Source organism: Berghia stephanieae, chromosome 3 (genome assembly GCF_034508935.2).
Source record: "Berghia stephanieae isolate SIO BIC M18660-M18661 chromosome 3, UCSD_Bste_1.3, whole genome shotgun sequence".
Classification (NCBI taxonomy): domain Eukaryota; kingdom Metazoa; phylum Mollusca; class Gastropoda; order Nudibranchia; family Aeolidiidae; genus Berghia; species Berghia stephanieae.
Window position 1 is genome coordinate 14,344,359 of NC_088362.1, and position 25,245 is coordinate 14,369,603.

At 34.6% G+C, this 25,245-nt stretch overlaps 1 protein-coding gene and 1 long non-coding RNA gene across 2 annotated transcripts in view; one reads left to right on the forward strand and one right to left on the reverse strand.

Annotated features, from left to right (window-relative positions):
• Positions 1-25,245, reverse strand: part of LOC144967183 (nitric oxide synthase-like) — a 227,093-nt gene that overhangs the window by 113,227 nt on the left and 88,621 nt on the right. Inside the window, exon 3 of the mRNA XM_078904115.1 lies at positions 13,387-13,873. Within this exon, the coding sequence (XP_078760241.1) occupies positions 13,387-13,560 (174 nt within the window). The 5' untranslated portion in view covers positions 13,561-13,873. The remainder of the gene's footprint in view (positions 1-13,386; positions 13,874-25,245) is intronic.
• The window catches only part of LOC144967187 (uncharacterized), an 84,189-nt gene that overhangs the window by 41,743 nt on the left and 17,201 nt on the right, over positions 1-25,245 (forward strand). The window lies entirely within an intron of this gene.

Genomic DNA, 25,245 nt, shown 5'->3' on the forward strand with positions numbered 1-25,245 from the left:
TAAAACGAGGTCAACACATCACCTTTTTAGAAAGCATGTAGAAATTAAATGTGATGTTTTAGCTCACATGATTGAAATTTGACTAATAGTATAAAGTCAAAATTTACTTTTAAACGCAATTGCAGTATATTACATATCTGATTAAGTTTCATATAGAGTTCTTAAAAAGTTGGTATTGCTTGTGACCTTTTGTGTCATCAAACACAGCACAATACTAAGACTCGACACGAAACTTTAAAGCTCATATTTAATGGTTATAAAATGTTTTATTATGAGAAAGAAGCATAGATTTTCCTTCTGAACTCAAATCTTGGAGTAAATGTATTCCGTTTTGCTGATATCGACGTTTATTGGTTTTGGTGTCATTTGTCACAAGCAACACGGCATGCGTGAACACGTGGACGTTTGTTTCGTTAAATGGCGATACGCAATTTTGATCCACCCTTCTTACCAGCCTTTGAAGTGCAGCACTTTCAGTTGCCTTTCCAGCGTGGCTCCATGCAGAAAAGGTAAGTTGAACTTTGGTGTCATCGCTATTTTACATTGTCACAAGCAACAGTTGATATTGGATATTACAATAGAAGGGTTGTCAAGAAATTTGATTTGTTTTACTATTAACACACTAAATTACTACAAACAAGCAGATTTGAGCAGTAGGGTGATGTCATCGTCTGGTTACATGAATTCATTACCATGACTGATATTTATCTAGAGTTTGTGTGACTTCTGGTACTTTTTGTGACCATTGGTGTCATTGGTTAAAATGTCACAGTTGACACTTAAGTTTGAAGTTTCTAATGTATTTCTGTTTTCATGTTCTTCAAAGCTTGAAATGTCATTGAATTCCATTTTAACATACTGTATTAGATTTGTACAGTTGCTTTTCTTGATTTATTGAGGCAAAATTGCGTTCCAGTGCCGATTTTGACCCAAGTAATACATAGCAACAATGGTATTACTAATTTTTAAGTATATTTCCAATTTGAAAGTATTTAGTTTTTTCACATATTATTGAATTTCATTTTAGCATTATTGACTGTTGGCTTGGATGGTCATCAGATTTGCGGTTATTATGCTTTTTTGACTGAAAATAATGATATAGTATGGACGAACGTGTGAGTTGGTGTTGCTTGTACATAAGTATAAGTAATGGTGTCACCGGTCTTATGTCACAAGTCACATTCAGATGCTCTATTTTCCATGTATATTTCTATTTTTGAAGTCTTTGGTTTCTGAAATATTATTAAATTCCATATTTACCTGAGGTTATTACACTCGTTTGACTGAAATTAATGATATATTGTCGAAATTCAATTTAGTATTGCCATAAGTAATGGTGTCATCGGTCTAATGTCACAAGTCACATTCAGATGCTCTATTTTCCATGTATATTTCTATTTTTGAAGTCTTTGGTTTCTGAAATATTATTAAATTCCATATTTACCTGAGGTTATTACACTCGTTTGACTGAAATTAATGATATATTGTCGAAAGTTCAATTTGGTATTGCCATAAGTAATGGTGTCATCGGTCTAATGTCACAAGTCACATTCAGATGCTCTATTTTCCATGTATATTTCTATTTTGAAGTCTTTGGTTTCTGAAATATATTTAAATTCCATATTTACCTGAGGTTATTACACTCGTTTGACTGAAATTAATGATATATTGTCGAAAGTTCAATTTGGTATTGCCATAAGTAATGGTGTCATCGGTCTAATGTCACAAGTCACATTCAGATGCTCTATTTTCCATGTATATTTCTATTTTTGAAGTCTTTGGTTTTGAAATATTATTAAATTCCATATTTACCTGAGGTTATTACACTCGTTTGACTGAAATTAATGATATATTGTCGAAATTCAATTTGGTATTGCCATAAGTAATGGTGTCATCGGTCTAATGTCACAAGTCACATTCAGATGCTCTATTTTCCATGTATATTCTATTTTTGAAGTCTTGGTTTCTGAAATATTATTAAATTCCATATTTACCTGAGGTTATTACACTCGTTTGACTGAAATTAATGATATATTGTCGAAAGTTCAATTTGGTATTGCCATAAGTAATGGTGTCATCGGTCTACTGTCACAAGTCACATTCAGATGCTCTATTTTCCATGTATATTTCTATTTTTGAAGTCTTTGGTTTCTGAAATATTATTAAATTCCATATTTACCTGAGGTTATTACACTCGTTTGACTGAAATTAATGATATATTGTCGAAATTGCAATTTGGTATTGCCATAAGTAATGGTGTCATCGGTCTAATGTCACAAGTCACATTCAGATGCTCTATTTTCCATGTATATTTCTATTTTTGAAGTCTTTGGTTTCTGAAATATTATTAAATTCCATATTTACCTGAGGTATTACACTCGTTTGACTGAAATTAATGATATATTGTCGAAATTGCAATTTGGTATTGCCATAAGTAATGGTGTCATCGGTCTACTGTCACAAGTCACATTCAGATGCTCTATTTCCATGTATATTTCTATTTTTGAAGTCTTTGGTTTCTGAAATATTATTAAATTCCATATTTACCTAGGTTATTACACTCGTTTGACTGAAATTAATGATATATTGTCGAAATTCAATTTGGTTGCCATAAGTAATGGTGTCATCGGTCTACTGTCACAAGTCACATTCAATGCTCTATTTTCCATGATATTTCTATTTTTGAAGTCTTTGGTTTCTGAAAATTATTAAATTCCATATTTACCTGAGGTTATTACACTCGTTTGACTGAAATTAATGATATATTGTCGAAATTCAATTTGGATGCCATAAGTAATGGTGTCATCGGTCTATGTACAAGTCACTTCAGATGCTCTATTTTCCATGTATATTTCTATTTTTGAGTCTTTGGTTTCGAATATTATTAAATTCCATATTTACTGAGGTTATTACACTCGTTTGACTGAAATTAATGATATATTGTCGAAATTGCAATTGGATTGCCATAATAATGTGTCATCGTCTAATTACAAGTCACATTCAGATGCTCTTTTCCATGTATATTTCTATTTTGAAGTCTTGTTTGAAATATATTAAATTCCATATTTACCTAGGTTATTACACTCGTTGACTGAAATTATGTATATTGTCGAATCAATTTGTATTGCATAAGTAATGGTGTCATCGGTCTAATGTCACAAGTCACATCGAGCCTATTTCATGTATATTCATTTTTAAGTCTTGTTTTGAAATATTATTAAATTCCATATTTACCTGAGGTTATTACACTCGTTGACTGAAATTATGATATATTGTCGATTGCAATTGGTTTGCCATAAGTAATGGTGCATCGGTCTAAGTCACAAGTCACATCAGAGCTCTATTTTCCTGTATTTCTATTTTTGAGTCTTTGTTTCTGAAATATTATAAATCATATTACTGAGGTTATTACACTCGTTTGACTGAAATTATGATAATTGTCGAAATTGCAATTTGATTGCCATAGAATGTGTCATCGTCTATGTACAAGTCCATTCAGATGCCTATTTCATGTATATTTCTATTTTTGAAGTCTTTGGTTCTGAAATATTATTAAATTCCATTTTACCTGAGTTATTACACTCGTTGACGAAATTAATGAATATTGTCGAATTCATTTGGATGCCATAAGTAATGGTCATCGTCTATGTCACAAGTCACATCAATGCTCTTTTCCATGTATATTTCTATTTGAAGTCTTGGTTCTGAATATTATTAAATCCTATTACCTGAGTATTACACTCTTTGACTGAAATTAATGATATTGTCGAAATTCAATTTGATGCCATAGTAATGGTGTCATCGGTCTACTGTCACAAGTCACATTCAGATCTCTATTTCCTGTAATTTCTATTTTTGAAGTCTTTGGTTTGAAATATTTTAAATTCATATTTACCTGAGGTATTACACCGTTTACTGAAATTAAGAATATTGTCGAAAGTCAATTTCAGCCATAAGTAATGGTCATCGTCTACTGTCACAAGTCACATTCAGATGCTCTATTTCCATGTATATTTCTATTTTTGAAGTCTTTGTTTCGAAATATTATTAAATTCCATATTTACCTGAGGTTATTACACTCGTTGACTGAAATTAATGATAATTGTCGAAATTCGAGGTATTACACTCGTTTGACTGAAATTATGATATATTGTCGAAATGCAATTTGGTATGCCATAAGTAATGGTGTCATCGTCTAATGTACAAGTCACATCAGATGCTCTATTTTCATGTATATTTCTATTTTTGAAGTCTTTGGTTCTGAAATATTATTAAATTCCATATTTACCTGAGTTATTACACCGTTTGACTGAAATTAATGATATATTGTCGAAATTCAATTTGGTATTGCCATAAGTAATGGTGTCATCGGTCTATGTCACAAGTCACATTCAGATGCTCTATTTTCATGTATATTTCTATTTTTAAGTCTTGGTTCTGAAATATTATTAAATTCATATTTACCTGAGGTTATTACACTCGTTTGACTGAAATTAATGATATATTGTCGAAATTCAATTTGGTATTGCCATAAGTAATGGTGTCATCGGTCTATGTCACAAGTCACATTCAGATGCTCTATTTTCCATGTATATTCTATTTTGAAGTCTTTGTTTCTGAATATTATAAATTCCATATTTACCTGAGGTTATTACACTCGTTTGACTGAAATTAATGATATATTGTCGAAAGTTCAATTTGGCATTGCCATAAGTAATGGTGTCATCGGTCTAATGTCACAAGTGACACAATGTCGCTAAATAAGATATCGATGGCCCGTTGATCAAACCTCGGAGGTAGCGTTTTTGCCAATCCGCTGATCAAACCTCTGAGGTAGCGTTTTTGCCAATCCGTTTATCAAACCTCTGAGGTAGCGTTTTTGCCAATCCGTTTATCAAACCTCGGAGGTAGCGTTTTTGCCAATCCGTTTATCAAACCTCTGAGGTAGCGTTTTTGCCAATCCGCTGATCAAACCTCTGAGGTAGCGTTTTTGCCAATCCGTTTATCAAACCTCTGAGGTAGCGTTTTTGCCAATCCGCTGATCTAACCTCTGATGTCAACTTAGAGATAAGCGCGCCCTCTTTTTCTTTACTCTCAAGATGATCAAACCTCTGATGTTAGTTCAGAGTTCACGGGAGAGGGAGAAGTACTTTCAAGCAATCAAAAACACGTCATATAAATGATGTATAGTTTGTTTTCGTGGATTAGAAAGAATGATTGTGTTTTTAACTACAAAATCAATATTTCATTTTACTGTTAATAGGGTTGTATTGACATTGGACTCTATAATTTCCATAAATATCAAAGCTCGATCATGACAATCACCCTATTAAATCACATGTCATGTCCACCTGATGCCATCCTAATATCATACCACCATTTAAACCCCTACCCATCCTGTCCAACAAACAACAATGATCTTTTGATTTATTTAACCAAAAAAAAAAGAAAAAGAAAAAGCTAAATAAACAAAAACAAACAAACAAACAAACAAAAAAACAACAAAACTAAAAAAAAAACAAATAACATTGAGCATTTATATAGCGCAATATCCAGTAAACGCGGTCAGGGCACTTTGCAAAGGTTATCTATATATATATATATATTAATTGTATATACACTGAAAAAAAAACATGAACAAACTAAAAGGAAATAACAATTTTATCTTAATCTTTAAAGTTTATTTAATTTTTTTTTTTAAATATTAATTTTCATCTCCTACATCCGTATGATGATGATGATGATGATGATGATGATGATGATGATGATGATGATGATGATGATGATGATGATGATGATGATGATGATGATGATGATGATGATTGCCATGCAATACAAAGATTAAGAAACGTGTTGCAGCTCTCCTCTATCTCAAAACCCGTTGTTCAAACCTCGGAAGTGACATCGGAGGATTGATCGCCGTGAAAACGCCGGGCGCGACTCTGATGTCGACATCAGAGCTTTGATCAACGGATTCACGAAAACGCTACTTCAGAGGTTTGATCATCGGACCGTCGATATGCTTTGGTCACATTATTTCCCAACATTTTATTCCAAAAGTTTCTGAACATTGCTGGTAATAAGCATATGCAATATTGTTGTTGTTGTTAATGTACAATCATTTTTATGAAATAATATATTTGCATTCTATGTTGCTTGTGACCGATGACACCAAAAAGCAACCTTTTCTCCAATAGTTGGTAACACTATTGTACTATGGATTGTTGTTGATTGTGTCTTTTTGTTTATAACTTACTAAATAAAGTTTGATACTTAACAAAAATCATTTGGTTATTGCGCTTTTTGTCTCATTTTGGTGTCACCGGTCACATGTGACACCAGCAACCTATAGGCATTGTTGACGTTATTATGCTGCGTTTGACCGTAATGTTATCTAAAGGGCCTTTGACTCATGAAGTACAGGGTTTTTGCTACATATATAGAAACATAAATGGACTATTATGTCATTTTTATTTTGAGAAAAAAAATTGGCACCTTTTGACCTTGCTGGCTCATATATATATATCACTCTTTAAAGGGCCGTTCTCTATCACTGTCTCTCCTGTCTTTTCATCTTCTCTTCGACCTCTTTCGACCTATATCTATCTATATGTCCCTCTATTTATGTATATCGCCTTATATCAATTTATCTATCTATTAATCTACATAGCCTTCTCTCTCTCTTTCTCTCTCTCACACACACACACACACACAAACACACACACACACAAACAAACACTCACTCACCTCTCTCTCTCTCTCTCTCTCTCTCTCTCTCTCTCTCTTACTCTATCTATGTTGCTGTATATCTATGTATCTATTTATCTATCTACCTATCTACTTTACTACCTCACTTTATTGCTGCTGCATAACATGTTTATTGATCATTAAACATTTTATCGATCATTGACATAATGATATGTCTTTATGTGTACAAGTTATGGTTTGTTATTATCGGCGCAAGAAGGGTCTTTGAATAGAAAATTAAGAAGACAACTAGCACAAAGAAAATCTAAGATGCCTTGTCATTAATGCAACCCTCAATTTGCCACAGGCTACGCTTTCATCTTATCCGGAAGTGATCTTTTACAAGACATTAATATTTTCTCCTTCCTATTGGAAGAGCTCATCGCAATGGAGTGTTCCGGGCTAAGGATATAAATTAGAATCAGGTGGAAAGAGTGACCTCACTTTAAATTCGAAACATGTTTTAAGTATCGATGTTCTTACATCAATTGTTTGTGGGGTATTTTAATCCATGTGTGTGTGTGTGGGTGTGAATGGCTTTGTAATCTAAACGTCTTCCAAAATACCCCCGCCCCCAAATTTGGGATGATTATCTTAAATTTTGCAAAGACCAAAAATTTAAAAATTGTGACCCACAATCTCAATCCAATATAAAGCCGGGACAAGCCAAATAACGGGGGAAATTGGCTTTAAAGATAAACCTGGTCAGAGATATTATGACATCTTAATTCTTAACCCTTTCCTTACCGGCCATTTTCAGAATTTTCCCCAAAACTTCACTCCCACCCAACACAAAACAGACATTTCTTACTCAAACAGAAAAGCAACAAGCACATTCTACACATAACATTGTTCGACAATATGAGCTCTATTACAGAATGTCAAGTTTTTTTTTATAACTATAGCAAAAAGAAATGAAATCTGGAAGAGAAAAGTGACGGTTGCATCGTAACAAATGTTACGATTTTGCAATAGGTTGTAAGGAGAAGGTTAATTAAAAACAAAAAGGTATTTGTACGTTATTCCATTTTACCGAAGCCATAAATGTTGGCCAAATGTCTCAAGCTTTAGATTATAAATTCAATCAAAGCGGCATTATGCCTGGGTCAATAAGATCCCAAATACTAATAACAGAGTTAAAATAAAGGGTCAAACCAATCAAATTTTCGGGGGTATTTTTGTTGGGGTTTTTTTTTTTTTTTTTGGGGGGGGGGGGGGGGGGGGTTCTCACTTTGAGGTACTAAATTCACTGTATGCAATGGAACATGACAAATACTCTTCAAGAGTCGTAACGTCACTTCCTTCCTAATGACGCATGGTAACTTAGTAACACTGGCTCTAAACTATCGGAGCAATGGCGGACGCCCGTATGAAATATTTCTCCGGCAAGCATAAAGGGTATCCAGAGGGGAAAAAAAACATATAAATTTGATTATGTTTTGACTTTTACACATTCTGATCACAAGGCATATAAAAAGTTCTCGCCAGCAGGAAAAAGAAAAAGTAAAGATTTTCTTTGTTTAGAACCAAGATGGCCGCCGTTGCTGGGCGGCCTGACATCAGACTATTGAATCGTATTAGGGACCAGGCACTGGAAAGATAAAGATCTGAAATGTTGTATAGATAGTATACGCTTGGCTAAGAAGCTCATAACATTGCCATCCGGAAGTATAACGGACCAACACACAAAATTGTGTGTATCCATGAACGTTTATAGTCAGGTTAATACAGTTCAGTGAGCATTACTCATAAACGCGCATGGCAAAAAACAATAACAAAGACATGAATGATGTCAAATTTGGACTATCTATAGATAGTATGCGCTTGGCTAAGAAGCTCATAACATTGCCATCCGGAAGTATAACGGACCAACACACAAAACTGTGTGTATCCATGAACGTTTATAGTCAGGCTAATACAGTTCAGTGAGCACTACTCACAAACGCGGATGGCAAAAACAATAACAAAGGCCAGAGTGACGTCATCTGCATACTATCTATATAACGCAGTGTAAGATAGAAAAATACAAGAAAAGAAATATAAACATTCTAAAAAAAACAATATGCCTTGACCCCAGTCTACTGTCTGTCACGTGATAGATTGATGGTAGTTAATTTTTGGAGTGATTTACTCTGGAATACAATGAGTCTAAATTAAGATGAACAGGTATTTAATGCTACCACACACCAGCCAATGTAACAAACACTGACAAAATACATGTTCGTGTTACATACAACACAATTCGATAGATTTGGATTACTGCGATTTGTCAAAACGTCTTCAATCCGTTATCTCGGATTAATTGAAGGAGGAGGAAAGGGTGGTAGGTAGGGGGGAGGGGGGTTGGAACATCACAATCCATCGACATTTGAAGCAAATATTTTCTATCCAAAACAAAAAAAAAAGGTCTTTTGTAATTATGGATAAAAAATTCACAGGTTCGGCCAGCAGTCTAAAGTTTACTTTAACAATTAATTATTATTTAATGTCGACTCATCTGTCGCGTGATCTCGCCAATATATTCTTTAGTGAAAGTCACAGGATTCTAGAAATAAGGCAATTTCGACTTAATGTTGGGTATAAAAGATAATTTTCGAAATGGAAACACACTTAACACAATGTGAACTAAGATAAAGGTCAAATAGATTGTGTTGGTTGTAAAAAGAAAAATAATACCGGTTTAAATTTATTGCAGTCTATTTGAGGATACAAGACAGAGATTCCCTGATTGGGTCAACTATAAAAAAATGAAAGGAAAAGAAAAAAAAAGAAAAAAGAACCCAAGTCTGATCCGTTTCCAAGTCCATCGTATAATTAAAGAATGATGCCAGTGTGTGGGGGCAATTTTTTGAAAGGGGAAAAGGATTAATTTTGCAACAATTACAATTTGCTTTTTGTTTGTTTGTTTGTTGTTGTTGTTTGTTTTTGTTTTTTTTTTTTGTTATTGGGTTTAAAAAATTATGTTTTTTGTTTGATCTTTTCTGTGGATGTGTGTGTGTGTGTGTGTTTTCATTTAAATCTTGCATTTTATTTTCTCTCTTTTTTTTGCGTGTTTTTCTCCATATTTTTATTTATTTACTTATTCTTTCATTTTTGATTTAATTTTTTTTTCAAAATCCCCAGTTAGTCGTAGAAGTCTGATCTGTCTATAATAATTTGTTTTGAAACAACTTCTATATTTTTGTCAACGGAATAAAAATTCAAATCTTCGATTACTTCATTAATGTATTTGACAGATTTATTCACAGAAAACAAAACATTTCGAATTATATTTAACACGTCACTTTTTTATATTAACTCTTTTTCAAAGTCAACCCGACTTTTCCAGATGGGAAAGTGGTTTAATTTAATTAGATAGTGTTCACGTCATCTTACCGACATAATTTCAAATTTTATTAACCCTTAAACGGCGCGAGGATGTGTTTCCTTACCAACATCAGAACTCCGCTTTTTATCTTGCTATAAGTAAATCACTTTCACAAAGAGCGCAATAAAAACGGTACGATCCATTATTAGTCAGAAGGCCCGCTCGGCATCACTGGTACTGATCTCGCGGTAATAAATAAATTATTGAGCTTTGAGCATTTTTATAAAGCGCAATAGCCACTAAACGTGCTCAAAGCGCTTTTCAATGTATCCCTGGCCAACAGCAACACTTAACATATAGGACTAGACATGACGCCTGTTAGGCGATACTACATTGTTTTTTGACAGAGACAACGCTATTAACGACCAGGTACTCATTTTACATATGAGTACGGTGAGATAATATGAGTAAAGAGTTGTTTTTTGTCCAAGGACTAAACTATGCGTCGAGAGAGGCTCAAACCCAGGACCTTCCGATCCGAATGCGAGTGTCATACCACAAGACCACATAGCCGCTAGTACAAGAAGGCCCGCTTGACATCACCGGTACTGATCTCGCGGCTATGTGGTCTTGAGGTATGACACTCGCTTTCGGATCGAAATGTCCTGGGTTCGAGCCTCGCGCTCGGCGCATAGTTGAGTCCTTGGAAAAGCCTCTTTACTCACATTCTCTCACCGTACTCAGGTGTAAAATGAGTACCTGGCCGCTAACAGCGTTGTCTTTGTCGCAAAAATGGTAATATCGCCTAACGGCGGCATGTTCCGTCCTACATGTTAAATGTTGCTGTTGACCAGGGACCCCTTGAGCACATTTAGTGGATATTGCGCTATATAAAGCTATTTTTTTAAAATTTAATAATAATAAGGTATGAGATCAGTTGGAGGGTAATAGAGGGCCTCGCATGATACATGAAAAGGGTTAACAGTTCGATGACCGATGAAATATTTAATTTACATCAAAATTAAAATACAATTGAAATTAACTCACTCAACCCTAAAACCGACTATATATCCGTAGTTTACCCAGATTACTTTTACCCAATGTCTATTTATTATATTTTTCTGAGATAAATTATAGGCGTAGTGTCAAAGCTACTGTTGAAAATTGAATAAAGCTATCTATGTACATGCTCATTCTTAATACAGTTTGTCCAATTTTGAAAAGTAGCAAAAATCTCTAGGATTGAGTGAGCTAACGAACTCTCCCACGAATGCTCACATTATGTCAGTCTACAGACTTATTATTAATATCGCAACCGTTCTCTGTTAGAACGCCCTTTTAACATTTTTTCCTAACTTTATTCATCGACCAATAAACACAATGACCCCAATTTTGGCATAAATCTTTAAACCCTGACTTCCGAAAAATACAGTCTGAAGTATTAAAAACAACAAGAGCTTTTCTATAGAGCAATATCCACTAAATGTGCTCAAAGCGCTTTACAAGGGATCCCTGGCAACCAGCAACATTTAACATTTAGGACGGGACATGACGCAGTTAGGCCATGTTACATTTTTTTCGGACACAGACAACGCTGTTAACGGCCATGTACTCATTTTACACCTGAACATGGTGAAAGAATGTGAGTTAAGAGCCTTCTCCGAGGACTCAACTATGCGCCGAACGAGGCTCGAACCCAGGAGGACCTTTCGATCCGAAAGCGAGTGCTATACCACTGGACCACAGAGCCGTATTTATCTATATGACTACCTAGCCTGTACGAGAATTATTTCTGTCGAATTAAAAAAAAGTATACCGCAGCATCCTCCCTATTAAACACACCGACACTAATAAGTGCATCCCGACCCCCCCCCCTCCTCCTCCCTTAGACCGCAATTGGATTCAACAGGCTGATGTCTTGTCCACCCAGCAACGAGCAGTCTGGTTCTAATCAAAGAAACTCGGTACTTTTTATTCTTCATGCTGGCTAGAACTTTTTCACATGTCATGTGATCAGAATAGATAAAAATCAAAACATGATTAGATTTATAATGTTTTTCTCTTCTGGATACGCTTTTATTCTCGTCGGAGAAGTATTTCATAAGGGCGTCCGCCATTCATTGCTCCTATAGTTTAGAACCGGTTACTAAGTTACGAGGGAAGTGACGTCACGACTGTGGGAGCCAACAGATTTGATATTTTCACTATTTTTTTCCTTTTTACGATCTGAGTTGTTGGTATAAGCTAGTTTCAAATAGGGGTAAATTTGCAAAGTTTTGAGATTCATATTTTGATATGCCTTTTTTAAAAATTGCTTTTATAGTAAATCTCCACTACCAGAGATAAAGGACGCGGTAAACACAAATATGATCCAATTATGAAGCTTTCTTTCAAACAGCACGGAGACATGTCAAAAATGGGGTAACTTGGCAAATGGTTGGAGTAAAATCCAATCCCTGGAATGAACATCATAGATAGACCAGTTCCTTGTAATGGAATTATAACTACGAGTAGATATTATCAAAGACGACGAAACTACGAGTAGATATTATACAAAGACGACGAAAAGCATGGCGTATACCTTGGTGTCGCTGATCTCACGGAACCTTGAGTCAAGGAATGCTCAAAAGATGTTTTAAAGGAATTATGAAAGTTCGAAGAAACTTTGAAACAGTGAAGATTATATGAAAGCGTGGGTTTAATTTGCCCCATTGAAATGAAAATAAAAAGTGGAGTGCTCAAATCCTTCAAACTATTTCATATTTGGTCATTCATTGCTTTACTCTGTAAGAATTCCCAATCAATATTCTCAATAGAATACATACATTTCACCCATGTTTCATTATCCCGACTTTCACTTTTTCAAAATAGCCCTGAGACTAAAATATTTTGGTTTTTATGGTGTAATAAATGTTACAGTGAATGACATAATCAGTCGAATGGTGAAGAGGCTTGAACTGAGATATTGCCAGTTTAGTTAGAAGCTCAATTTTTATCCAAAATGATTTCTTGTCATAAATGATTAAATCAACCCTTTCTGTACATATTCGGGAAATATCAAAGCTTAATTTCACTTCTAAATATTTTTTACAGCTAGTCAAGTTGAAAAAGTATGAAATTTGAGAAAAGTTGCTGGGTACCTTTCCCATACATCTGACCATAACTTCATGAAAAATCACCGGTTTTATTTCAAATAAATATTAAATTGCTCTGGTGGGTAAATTCTTTCAGAAAATGAAAAAAATGCAAATCCAATATTTTCACCTTCCAACTGTTTATGTCATGCACAGACACGAATTATCTCCATGGAAAATAGTGTTTTTAGGTCTTACCTGAACCAGTCCGCTCTCCTCTGCAACGCCACCAGCTACGATATTTGCCACAAGAACGAAAGGTTTCAACTTCCTCTGTTTTACCAGAAAACCCAGGCCGCCAAGTTTGTCTTTGACCAGCTTGACCCGGATGGTGTTGGTGGTGAGGTCAGAGGACGGGGCGGTTGACGGCATGGTTGTTATATTATTGGAGTAGTAATACGACAGCTGTTGAATATTATAGAACCAAGTTGTCTGGAGTTTGTGATTTAGGTGACGTCAGTAGAAAATATTACAGTATATTATGGTAAACATTGGTAAACAAACGTCATTCACACATGAACTGTTTCCCCGTAGTAGTTTGTATCAGTTAAAGTAAATCATGGAAGAAATGATAATAATACGGTAGCCTTATCATGTGTGAGGTCTTTTTCCGTAGAGGTTGGCTTTTTGTGCAAAAGGTATATTTCCCTTGTTTGTCACTTTATGGTGAAATACGTTCCAAAACCTGAAAATGAAAGAAATATAAATACAAGTCAGTTTAAGTAAGAAAATATGTCATCAATCTTCAATGGCTTGTAATTTGCAAAAGGTCCCATGGCCCCATCATTGCAAATGTTCAATAGGATTCAATAGTCGTAACGTCACTTCCTTCCGAATGACGCATGGTAACTTAGTAACACTGGCTCTAAACTATCGGAATAATGGCGGACGCTCGTATGAAATATTTCTCCGACGAGTATAAAGGGTATCCAGAGGGGAAAAAACAGATACATATGATCATGTTTTGACTTTTACACATTCTGATCACAAGACATATGAAAAGTTCTAGCCAGCATGAAAAATAAAAAGTAATGATTTTCTTTGTTTAGAACCAAGATGGCCGTCGTTGCCAGGCGGCGTGACATCAGACTATTGAATCGTATTACAGTCCAACCAAAATAGAGTACATCACAGATTACTTTGACGAGCGAGTGCATTGAAAACTGTTTTGAAAGTATCCAAGCATTCAACAACATAACACACATAGAATGACATTTGATTGATTAATTACCATAAAAATGAACAAAAGGTTTAGATATACGATGAAAATTGACAATTTGAAGTTAAGATCAAAATTGGAACAAAATAAACTTAAATATCAAATTTCGATTTAAGGCATGTGTGTAAAACTATTCATACGCACTGGAAAAAAGTTCTGTCTTAAGGTGTTTTTGAAAGACTGATAATCCCTTATAGTTTCTACATCTGTGGAGAGTGCATTCCACAAGATAGGGCCATTTACAGATAAAGACTTATTACTAAGGGATAGTCTAGTTCTTGTTAAAATTAATGATGATGATGATGATGATGATGATGATGATGATGATGATGATGATGATGATGATAAAATTCCACAACAACAACAACAACAAGGATCTATAGAAAAAGAAGAAAAAATTATCAAATGTACGAGTGCTACCATGATTACGAAGCAAAACGAACCCAATACCCTTCCAATCTACTATTCTACGGTGGCTGTTACGTATTCAATTTAGTGTATGGGATCTCGAGAGTAAACAATACTTTCTCACAGAAATAACACTTATATGACGAGAATTGCACAGGACAAAGCACAATTACTTTTTTCTTTAATTAGGTATTGACCCTGTTACTCTCTGGCGTGAGAAAAGAGCCATATGTTGATGACTATACAGAGACGGTATGGATTCAGGTTACAGCTCCTAGTAACCAACGTGGTGACTTCGATCGCAACCCTCATAGCCTGGCACTGACCAAAAAACTACCTTACAATACAGGGCAACAACAACTACGAAAAGAAAGTAAATAGTGAGTTGTATTCAGTAAAACATCCAATAAGGCATAAAAGTGAGATGTCAAAATAGTGGTTCTGATGTCATAGGAAGTGTAAATCCAATCTTCTCTTGGACTGGATGCACATCTTGTGCAACCGATCTTCTGATTTCAGATTGATGGCATTTCATTTTAAAGTCTAAATAAATGTTGGTCGTCAATAAAGATCACCCATCCTCACTATTTTAGACCCCGTAATTGTAAGATTTTGCCTTTACAAAAAATTTACAAAAGTGGTGATGATAACAACTTACATCCCACCAACGTGACAAACGACGAGCTCTACGAGGAGATTGACAAACTAAAACAATCTGCTCCTGACTGTGTTTTGTTTTTAACCGGGAATTTTAACCAATGTTTTTTTTTAAATTTCGGGACTGTATCAATAATTTGTCAATTGGAGCACAAGAGGCGACGTTGTTTTTGACCCATTTGATTGTAATGTCAAATTATCTTATCGATGTTTCCCACGTGCGCCTCTGGGCAACTATAACCATGATATGTTATTGTTGCTGCCATTTTATAGGCCTGTATACATACAGTTTAAACCTGAGAAAAAGACTATTGACGTGCTAACAGCAGCTCGGCTTACTTGGAATTGGATTCAATAGTCTGATGTCACGCGCCCGGCAACGGCGGCCATCTTGGTTCTAAACAAAGAAAATCATTACTTTTTATTCTTCATGCTGCTAGAACTTATCATTCCTTTCATATGCCTTGTGATCAGAATGTGTAAAAGTCAATACATGATCAAATTGATGGGTTTTTTTTTCCTAGGGATACGCGTTTAAGCTCGCCGGGGAAATATTTCATACGGCGTCAGCCATTGTTCCGATAGTTTAGAGCCAGTGTTACGAAGTTAGCATACGTCATTAGGAAGGAAGTGACATTACGACTGTCGAAGACTATTACAGGGTTGTTTTGAATGTATTGATTGTGTTATGTTTTTTTAATAATAATATGTGCTGCGACATGAATGGGTTATATAACTGTGTATCAGATTATATTATTGCGTTTTGTGAGTAGAAGTATGTGAAAAGAAAGAAATAGTGGTGTATGCTAACAACAAACCTTGGGTCACAAACAGAATGAAACTATTTTTGGATGAAAAGAAATTTAATACACAAATGGAGATAAGAAAGGCTTGAATACGAGACAACAGGAAAGAAAGAAAAAGATAAAGAAATCCAAGGCTAGTTATCAGTCAAAATTAGAGGATGATTTAAGATCTGGGAATATTAAGGTTACATGGAGGGAAATGAAGACGATCGTCAACTTTAACATCAAATAAAAGTAAATTCAACTCTTTGGCTGACGTTGACGTCAATGAATTAAATATTTTTAGCACATTTTGGTGAGGGTTATTTTGAAATTGAAATTAATGGAATTATATCAACATTATTAAAAGGCGTGACAGAAGAAGATGAGATTGTGTTTAATGAACGGCAAGTGAGGAGAGAATTTGAGAGTGTGAATGTAGTATTGAAAAAGCGTGGGTTAGATGGCATTGGAGGCAAGTTATTGAAAGTGTGTGCCGAGCAATTGTCGTGTTTTATTTTTACCATTATTTTCAATATGGCTATGCAACAATCTTGTATTCCGCCATTTGGAAATCATCGAAAATTGTCCCTGTCCCCAAGAAAGACAATGTCTCTTGTATGAATGATCTCAGACCTGTAGCCCTGACATCTATTGTTATGAAATATTTCGAACGATTTGTACTCAAAAAGCTTAACCTTCAGTTCGGCCCCCAATCTGGTACCTTATAATTTGCATATCAACCAAATAGAAGTGTTGATAATGTCATTAACCTTTTGTTAAACAATATTTACAGTCATTTAGATAAACCAAAGGCATATTGCAGAATTCTTTTTATTGATTTGTCAACAGAATTTAACACGATTCGACCCCATTTACGTGTTGAAAAGCTGAAGTGTTTGAATATAAATCCCCATTTAATTTCCTGGATTTCAGACTTTCTATTAGAGAGAGCCCAGATCGAGGAAATTAATTGAAACAAATCTAATAAAATCATTACAAATACAGGAGCCCGTCAAGGGTGTGTTCTCTCCCCTAGCCTGTTCAGAATTTTCCCCAAAACACGCGACACAAAAATAGATTTTTCGTACAATTACATTCTAAACATAACATTATTAAGCAAATTGAGACATACAAACAGTTTCAAGGTTAACAAACAAAAATTATTTAAATTTTGTGATGTAAAATTGAAATCGGAATGAGAAATTATTGGTTTTATCGTATCGAATGGTACGATTTTCCTATGATTGGTAAGGAAAGGGTTAACGCTTTATGCAGATTACTGTACTAATGGCTTAGTTCCAATTTTAAAATTTGCTGATGACTCTGCCCTTCAAGTGTTACAATTTAAAGATGATGAAACAGCATACAGATCTGAGATCGACAGATTTGTTGGTTGAAATTATCTGTAGGAAAAACCAAAGAAATGATTTTTGATTTTAGAAAAAAACACAAATTCCATCAGTCCACTCAAAATTAACAATCAAATTGTTGAGCAAGTTTCGGGTCACAAATATTTGGGTATTTTAATTGACAACAAATTGCAGTGGTATTTACAAACTGATGCTATTATCACAAAATTGAACAAAAGAATATTATATATTATAGGATTCTTTCATGGACTTGGATTTATTAAATGAGTTATTTCTAGCGGCCGCATAACACAACGAGCTTGCGAGTGAGTGTTAATGATCGGTAAAAATAATGAGCTCAAGAAATCAATGACCATGAACATTTATTCCGACCCTCAAAGTAAAATTATTAGATATTTAGCGATCAATAAATTGTAAAAGGCTTTATATTGCAATGAAGTTATTTATAGGGAACATTTAAGGAAATATTTGCTTCATCGTAAAAATATATCATTTGGAATTCCTTTTGTTTCCGTTGGATTTGTATCGACGTGTACATATAAGCAGGTCTGACATCCGAACCCACTTATGGGCCTAGTTTAACATTGTTGTAATGGACAATATTTTGAGTCATTAAAAAAAATTTCCATTATAACAATGAGCCTATAATGAACCGGGTTATCAGACCTGCAGATAAGTGCACGTCGATTTGTATTCATAGCACCAAAAGATTATTTCAGTTTACAACCTCTACTTAAGCCAGTAAAAAATGAGCGGAATTATTGCGCAATCGTTTAAATTTTTTATTCAATGCGTTCAAAACATCAATATTCTATCCCTCCCATAACCGTAAAGTAATGGAATTAATTTTACAGTAATAATAACCTTTGTAAAATACATGATATGATCTGATCCGAGTTACTTGAGCCTCCTGCATAATTCCGGCAATATTGGTTTACATTTGAAATCGTTTTGTTAAACTCATACTCAATATAGAAAAAAAGAAAGTGTACCCCCCTAATATGCCCTTAGATCGTTTGTGACTAGAATCTTCTTTTTAAAAAGACCCTTTTAGTCTTTTTGTTTCATTTACTATAATTGGAAAAATGATACCCAATGTTAATTGTTATAATCTTGAGAACCTCTTTACTGTAACAGGCCGCGTACTCGTGTAAGTGCGTATAATCTTAAAAACCTCGTAACTGTTACAAACCTCGTACGCCGTGCATGCGTATAATCTTAAAAACCTCGTAACTGTTACAAACCTTGTACGCCGTACGAGTGTATAATCTTAAAAACCTTGTAACTGTTACAAGCCGCGTACGTCGTGTGTATCGTTTGTTTTTCTTTTTTTCCTGTTTACAGCAAAGATGCTGACTTAAACAAATTAGCTCGATATTTTTGTCATTTTTGTTCAAAAATCTTCCCTTCCAAATATAAACCGATTACGTAAACCTAATAATGTGAAATAAAAGGTCTGGTTTTTTTTTCTTTCTTTTTTTTTGGAAGTCTCAGGGTTGATATGTGGTTTGCAGATAAGTGGCGGAGCCGATTATTGAGGTAAAAACTTTTCAGGCTTAAATGATAATAATTCGTTTCGTTGGAATGCCGCAGAGGAATCCAGAATATTCCTCCGGGCTATGATGAAAGGTCAAATTCATGGGGTTGCTTATAAAAATCAATCGAAGTATATTTATTTCTTTATAACAATGCAAAGACAATAGCTGCACTTTTTGCTTTTGTGCTTTATTTACTAGCAGCTTACCCTTAACAGGTTTACACAGTAAATATTCCATACGTCACAAAACACTATTATATAGTAAAGGTTAGAATTGTTACATCAATTAAATTGAAAGTGCAAAATGTTTAATAGCTACTTATTCTCCGTTCCTGTCTCTGTTCGCTTTTCTTTGTGCGTTATGCTATCTTGCGGTTATGTGGTCTTGTGGTATGACACTCGCTTTCGGATGGATCGGTAGGTCCTGGGTTGGAGTCTCGCTCGGGGCCTAGTTGAGTCTTTGGAAGTCTTTGGAAACGAGACATGACGCCTAATAGGCGATATTACAATTTTCTTTTCCGACAGAGACAATGCAGTTAACGGCCAGGTACTCATTTTACACCTGAGTACGATGAGAGAATGTGAGTAAAGAGCATTCTCCACGGACTCAACTATGCGGCCAGTGAGACTCGAATCCACGACCTTCCGATCCAAAAGCGAGTGTCATACCACAAGAGCATATAGTCGCTTGATGGATTGGGAGTTCAGGAAAAAAATTTTGACTGCACCAGGTATCGATTTTAGTCTCTTTGCTCCACCAACTGAGCTATCTGGACCCCCAAATCATGGAAACAAAATCGATTTAAAAATATAAACAAATGGATAAAAGTCCATAAGAATGATACAAGATGCGTAAACAAATGTTCCCATGATAAAGTCGAGATGGTCATGACACCGTGAAATAAGATTTAGGCCATCAATAACAAATTCATATCAAGGATAATACATACAGATAGAAAACGATAGGGGCTGCCTGAAGCCGGTGATCGTAAAATACTAAAATATATTTTATTTGTTTTCCACGTTTATTTGTGTATTGTTGTGCTGACGAAGGGTTTGTACCCGAAACGTCCATTGTCTGTTTTGTTCCCATACGAATACTCTCCATTTTCACTCTATCGTTAGTATTTTACATATAGATATTAGTATATCACCCCTCCCTCTGGAAAAATCCTATCATTTCTTAATAAATACGTAATCGTTTAATAATGCTTTGAACGCGTTGGATAAAAATTGTATTCAAATTGTATTGCAGACTTCTAGACCCTAGACTATATTCGCACATTTTATTGATGTGAAATAAGGTGTAAAAGACAGCTGATTTTAGACGTCTAATTATAAATAATCTTTTGATGCGCATGAATCAAATCCAAAGTTTTTCTCTTTTGGATCAATTTGTCATTCAAGCAGATGAAGAAAAATACAAATTATGACGAACCTTACAATTGGTCACGAAATATCTAAGAATATTACTTGGAGGGGTGGAATAAAGGTATTCTTTCCATTCTTTGTATTTATTAAACTCGTATTTTATCGTGCAATAACACATACTCTTAAGCTCGTAGTGTTAGTGGGCACGATAAAAATAACGAGTATAATAAATACAAAGAAATGAAAGAATAGTATAAAATGGTACATTCCAAGAGTTATCAGCCAATTCAAAGTGGTATTATGTCGGAATGAAATAGATGCTGCGGGGTCCCAGGTTTGAGAGATTTCACCAAGATCGGGGTCATTTAAATAGAGCCATATTTGAAGGACGAGTTGTCTAGCTAAATTTGTAAATACGTGTCTTTCTGATAGTGATAATGATAAATAACAATAATATATGGTATTTATACCGCGCATTTTCATCCCTGTGTGATGCTCAATGCACGTTACAAATAAAAATGGTATTTGGAGTCCCTAATTAAAGCGACAATCTGTTCACATTAAAACCGTACAAAGACGCGCTACAAAACTTTTGCCTGACATTCGACATCTATCTTATTTAGAAAGATTAAGATATCTAAATTTGCCTTCAGTAAAATACCATAGAATAAGAAGTGACCTTATTCATATATCTACATAGACTCGCACATGGTTCTTACAATATTCATTTTAATGATGGTTTAATTGTTCGCATGTTACAAACTCTAAGGGAGATAAATATAAGATATTTGTTGAAAGATAAGGAAAAATAACTTAATTCAAAGAACTGTGGCAATTTGGGAAAAAAATCAGAAGTTTGAGACTAAATATTCTAATTCAAGCAATATTTTAAGAATGCCATTGATAAAGAATTTACCAACTTATATAATATTTGATTGTGATAAATAATGTAACATGCCATTGGATATCAGTACATTTTGTTATCAATTATTTGAAACTCTCGAATGTATAAAGTTGTACATGATTGTTAATAGAGATAATGATTCTACGAATATTGACTACGACACTTATTTATGTATTAGCTATTTAATACTCGATTATATCAATAAATATTGAATGTTGTTTATATAACATTGACAAAATGTATCTATGCATGAAATTTACACAGAGCATTTATAGATCTTAAGAATCTATTAGCTCTTAAACGATACGATACGATACGATACGAGTATTCCTTCGTGAACTTTATCCTTTGAAGTGAATTCGACATCAATAAGGGTTAGTCAACTGGTAATATGCAACCAACTGCCTCAAAATGGTATTATATCGGAGCAAATTGAATAGAAAAAAATGAGCTTATAATCAATATATGGATTATATTTATATTTTATTGAGGGGAAACAAGACTGCTAAATGCTGTGAACTCCAATTCTTGCTAAAATTATATTATTCCTATAATATGAGAAAAATAACAAGATTAACAAAAACTAAAATTAACGTCACTCGGCCCTTTGTTTTTGTTTTTAAACAGCGATTTTAATAATCAGTTCTCAGTAAATTCTATCAATCATATTATCAACGTTACACATACTGCCGCTTTATTAAAGAACACAGTATGTGATATTTGATTAACAATGCTTATACTGTGTATTTTTTTTAAACAACGGCGGTATAGTTTTGTGTCTTGGTACTTTTAAGCCGTAGTTTCACTGATCCTTAGTATCGAATAAGTTATTCGATATTGAAATTCGTATTCGATAGAGTACTCGGTACTTTTCAATATCGATTACGGTCCATCCCTACAAACCAAACCTTTTATTTTATAATTTTTGTTTTTTTTTCTCGTTACCCCGGGGGGTACAAGAAAATGATCATGAGAAAGTGTGTGTGAGACGCGAGAGAGGTATCATCGTGTGATAATTGGGTGAAGTGAAAAATCTTTGAATTGATCCGGTGACATCTTGATGATATAACACACTGTATTAGTCCCCGTCTCTGTTTACACACTGAAAGGGCAAATGAGTATTTATTGACAAAACGACAAATTAAGGAGCGAGCTGGGACTAGTGTAGTGTAAGATCAAGTTCTGGAAAAGGGTGTATGAAACAGTGTCAGGTAGAGCAGAAAGAGAAATAGAAGGGGGGAAATACATCCCGGAAAAAGGCAGGCTGTTTATTAGTGTGCATTATATATTGTTTGCCTTTTTTTTCGCTTTGTGAGACTCTGTTCAATATACATTTTTTCCATGACTTTATTAACGTATCGGAGTATTTTGTTGTTTGTCACCAATTATTTCAAAATATTATTATTGTGGGGTGAGCTTAATGCTCAAGGCATAAGACTTGTGTGGCGCTAGGCTCAGCGGTACGATGTCACGTATTGCCACAAAAATCAAGCAATTTTAAGTGCGGTAAGTGGCCGGATGGGTGAAGTCGTGGTGGAAAAGTCAGGCTAGATGTTCTATCTTTACATACAGTCGCCCCTCTCGATTCATGCGTGAATTGAATTATTACCTGGCTATAGACTTTGATCGCATATTGAATGGGTTGTAGAAGCATGGCTTCTTACAGTGCGTGGTAGGAACTTTAGTTTTGCATATGGCACAAATCTCACATTTTGACTTGAGATGCTTAAAAGGAAATTATAAAACACTATCAAGTCTAAAGATAAAGAATTTTGATGAAATGAAAAGAAAAAAATTAACAATTTCTTGGCTTTTTGGGGTTAAAACCTCAGACTTCCAATCACACAAAACACACACACACACACACACACACACACACACACACAAACACATATATATATATATATATAAATATATATATATATATATATATATAATAATAATAATAATAATAATAATAAATGGCATTTATATAGCGCTTTACCCCGTTGTCACAGGCTCTACGCGCTTTACAGTGATATAAAACAAAACATATTACAGTGAGACAAGTGTGAAGGAAACGTGATATGAATTCAATTTAACAACAACAAAATATGAAAATAATATTGCAACATTATGACGTAAAAAGATAAAACTTTAGGCGAGATTTGAACGTTGTCAACGAATCCGAGCATCTCACGTGTAACGGGAGAGAGTTCCAAAAATGGGGGGCCGAAAATTGAAAAGACTGTTCACCTATTTTACGCAATGGCTTAGGCTTGACAAGGATTGATTGGTCATTGCTTGACCTCAAGTTTCTATTGGGGACATATATGTTTAGAAGGTCTTTAATATAGGAGGGACTGTTCGTGCTCAGGGATTTGTAGACAACAGTACAAATCTTATAGGCAACTCTTTTTTCAACAGGAAGCCAATGTAACTCACGGAGAAGAAGAGTTGCTGACGGGTATTTTTTGTTATTGCGTACAATGAGCCTGGCTGCGTTATTTTGAGCAACCTGAAGTTTGCTAATTTTGTCTTTAGCTAAATTCGCCCAAAGGGAGTTACATAGTCCAATTTAGATAAAACCAGGGAATTAATTAAAAGTTCTGTTATATGCTTCGGTATTAAATTACGAATTTTGCTTATCTTTTTAATTTCTATGTACATAGATTGTATGGTGTTATTCACGTGGCTTGTCATGGAAAGATCTTTATCAATGATGACGCCAAGGTTTTATTGTGGTACATCCAAGATTTAATCTCATTAAAACATCTCGTAATTCGTTGTATTAAGAACTGTAAATTACTAAGGGGTGCTGAATCATATATTTGCGTATCATCTGCTTAAAAATGATAACTCAGATTGAATCTGGATATCACACTAGAAAGGGGCTGCATATATACAGTAAAAAGGACAGGGCCAAGAACAGAGCCTTGTGGCACTCCAAAATTTAGTAAAACTTGTTCTGACTGAACACCATTCACCACGACAGTCTGCCATCGATCCTGTAAATATGATGTAAACCATTTAAGGGCAATTCCTTTTATGCCGAACGTATTTTCTAGTCTTCTTAACAAAATGTCATGGTCAATGGTGTCAAAGGCAGCTGAAAAATCTAAAAGGCATAATACATTGATATTGTTAGCATCAGCATTACATAACAAGTCATTAAAGATTTTAAGAAGCGCCGTTTCAGTACTGTGTTGATGTTTGTAGGCTGACTGAAAGGGTTGTTCCAAACTGTTGTTCTTAAGATGAGATGTTAATTGTGTAAGAACTACCTTCTCCAAAAGTTTTGACAAAAAAGGTAAATTTGATACAGGACGATAATTGTTTAATATATTGTGGTCCAGTGATGGTTTCTTCAGAAGTGGTTTGACGAGGGCACTTTTAAAGCACGATGGAACTTCGCAAGTCAGTATGGATGTATTTATGATTGATGTAATGGATGGTAATAATGTATCGATGGAGCTGGCCAAAAGCTGTGCTGATAGGGGATCAAGGTCGCAGGATTTAATGGGGGCTTTTTTATCAACTCGTTTATGAAACTTGGTGAAACTGGTTGGAACTTGTCTAAAGGGGTACCACAGAATGTATTTGTATCTATAAATGGTTCATGCCGATCTAGTTCTGAACGAATGTTATGGATTTTGTCTTTAAAAAAGTTGACAAATGTGTTTGGCAGTGTCTCTTTGATTGGTTGTAGATGGTAATGAAGTGCATCTTTCACGTCCAAGTAGATCATTGCAGATGTTTTATAATTGTTTGCAAGATTTAGAAGTTTCGAATTTTGAAAGAAAATACGTGGTCTTTGCCTTTTT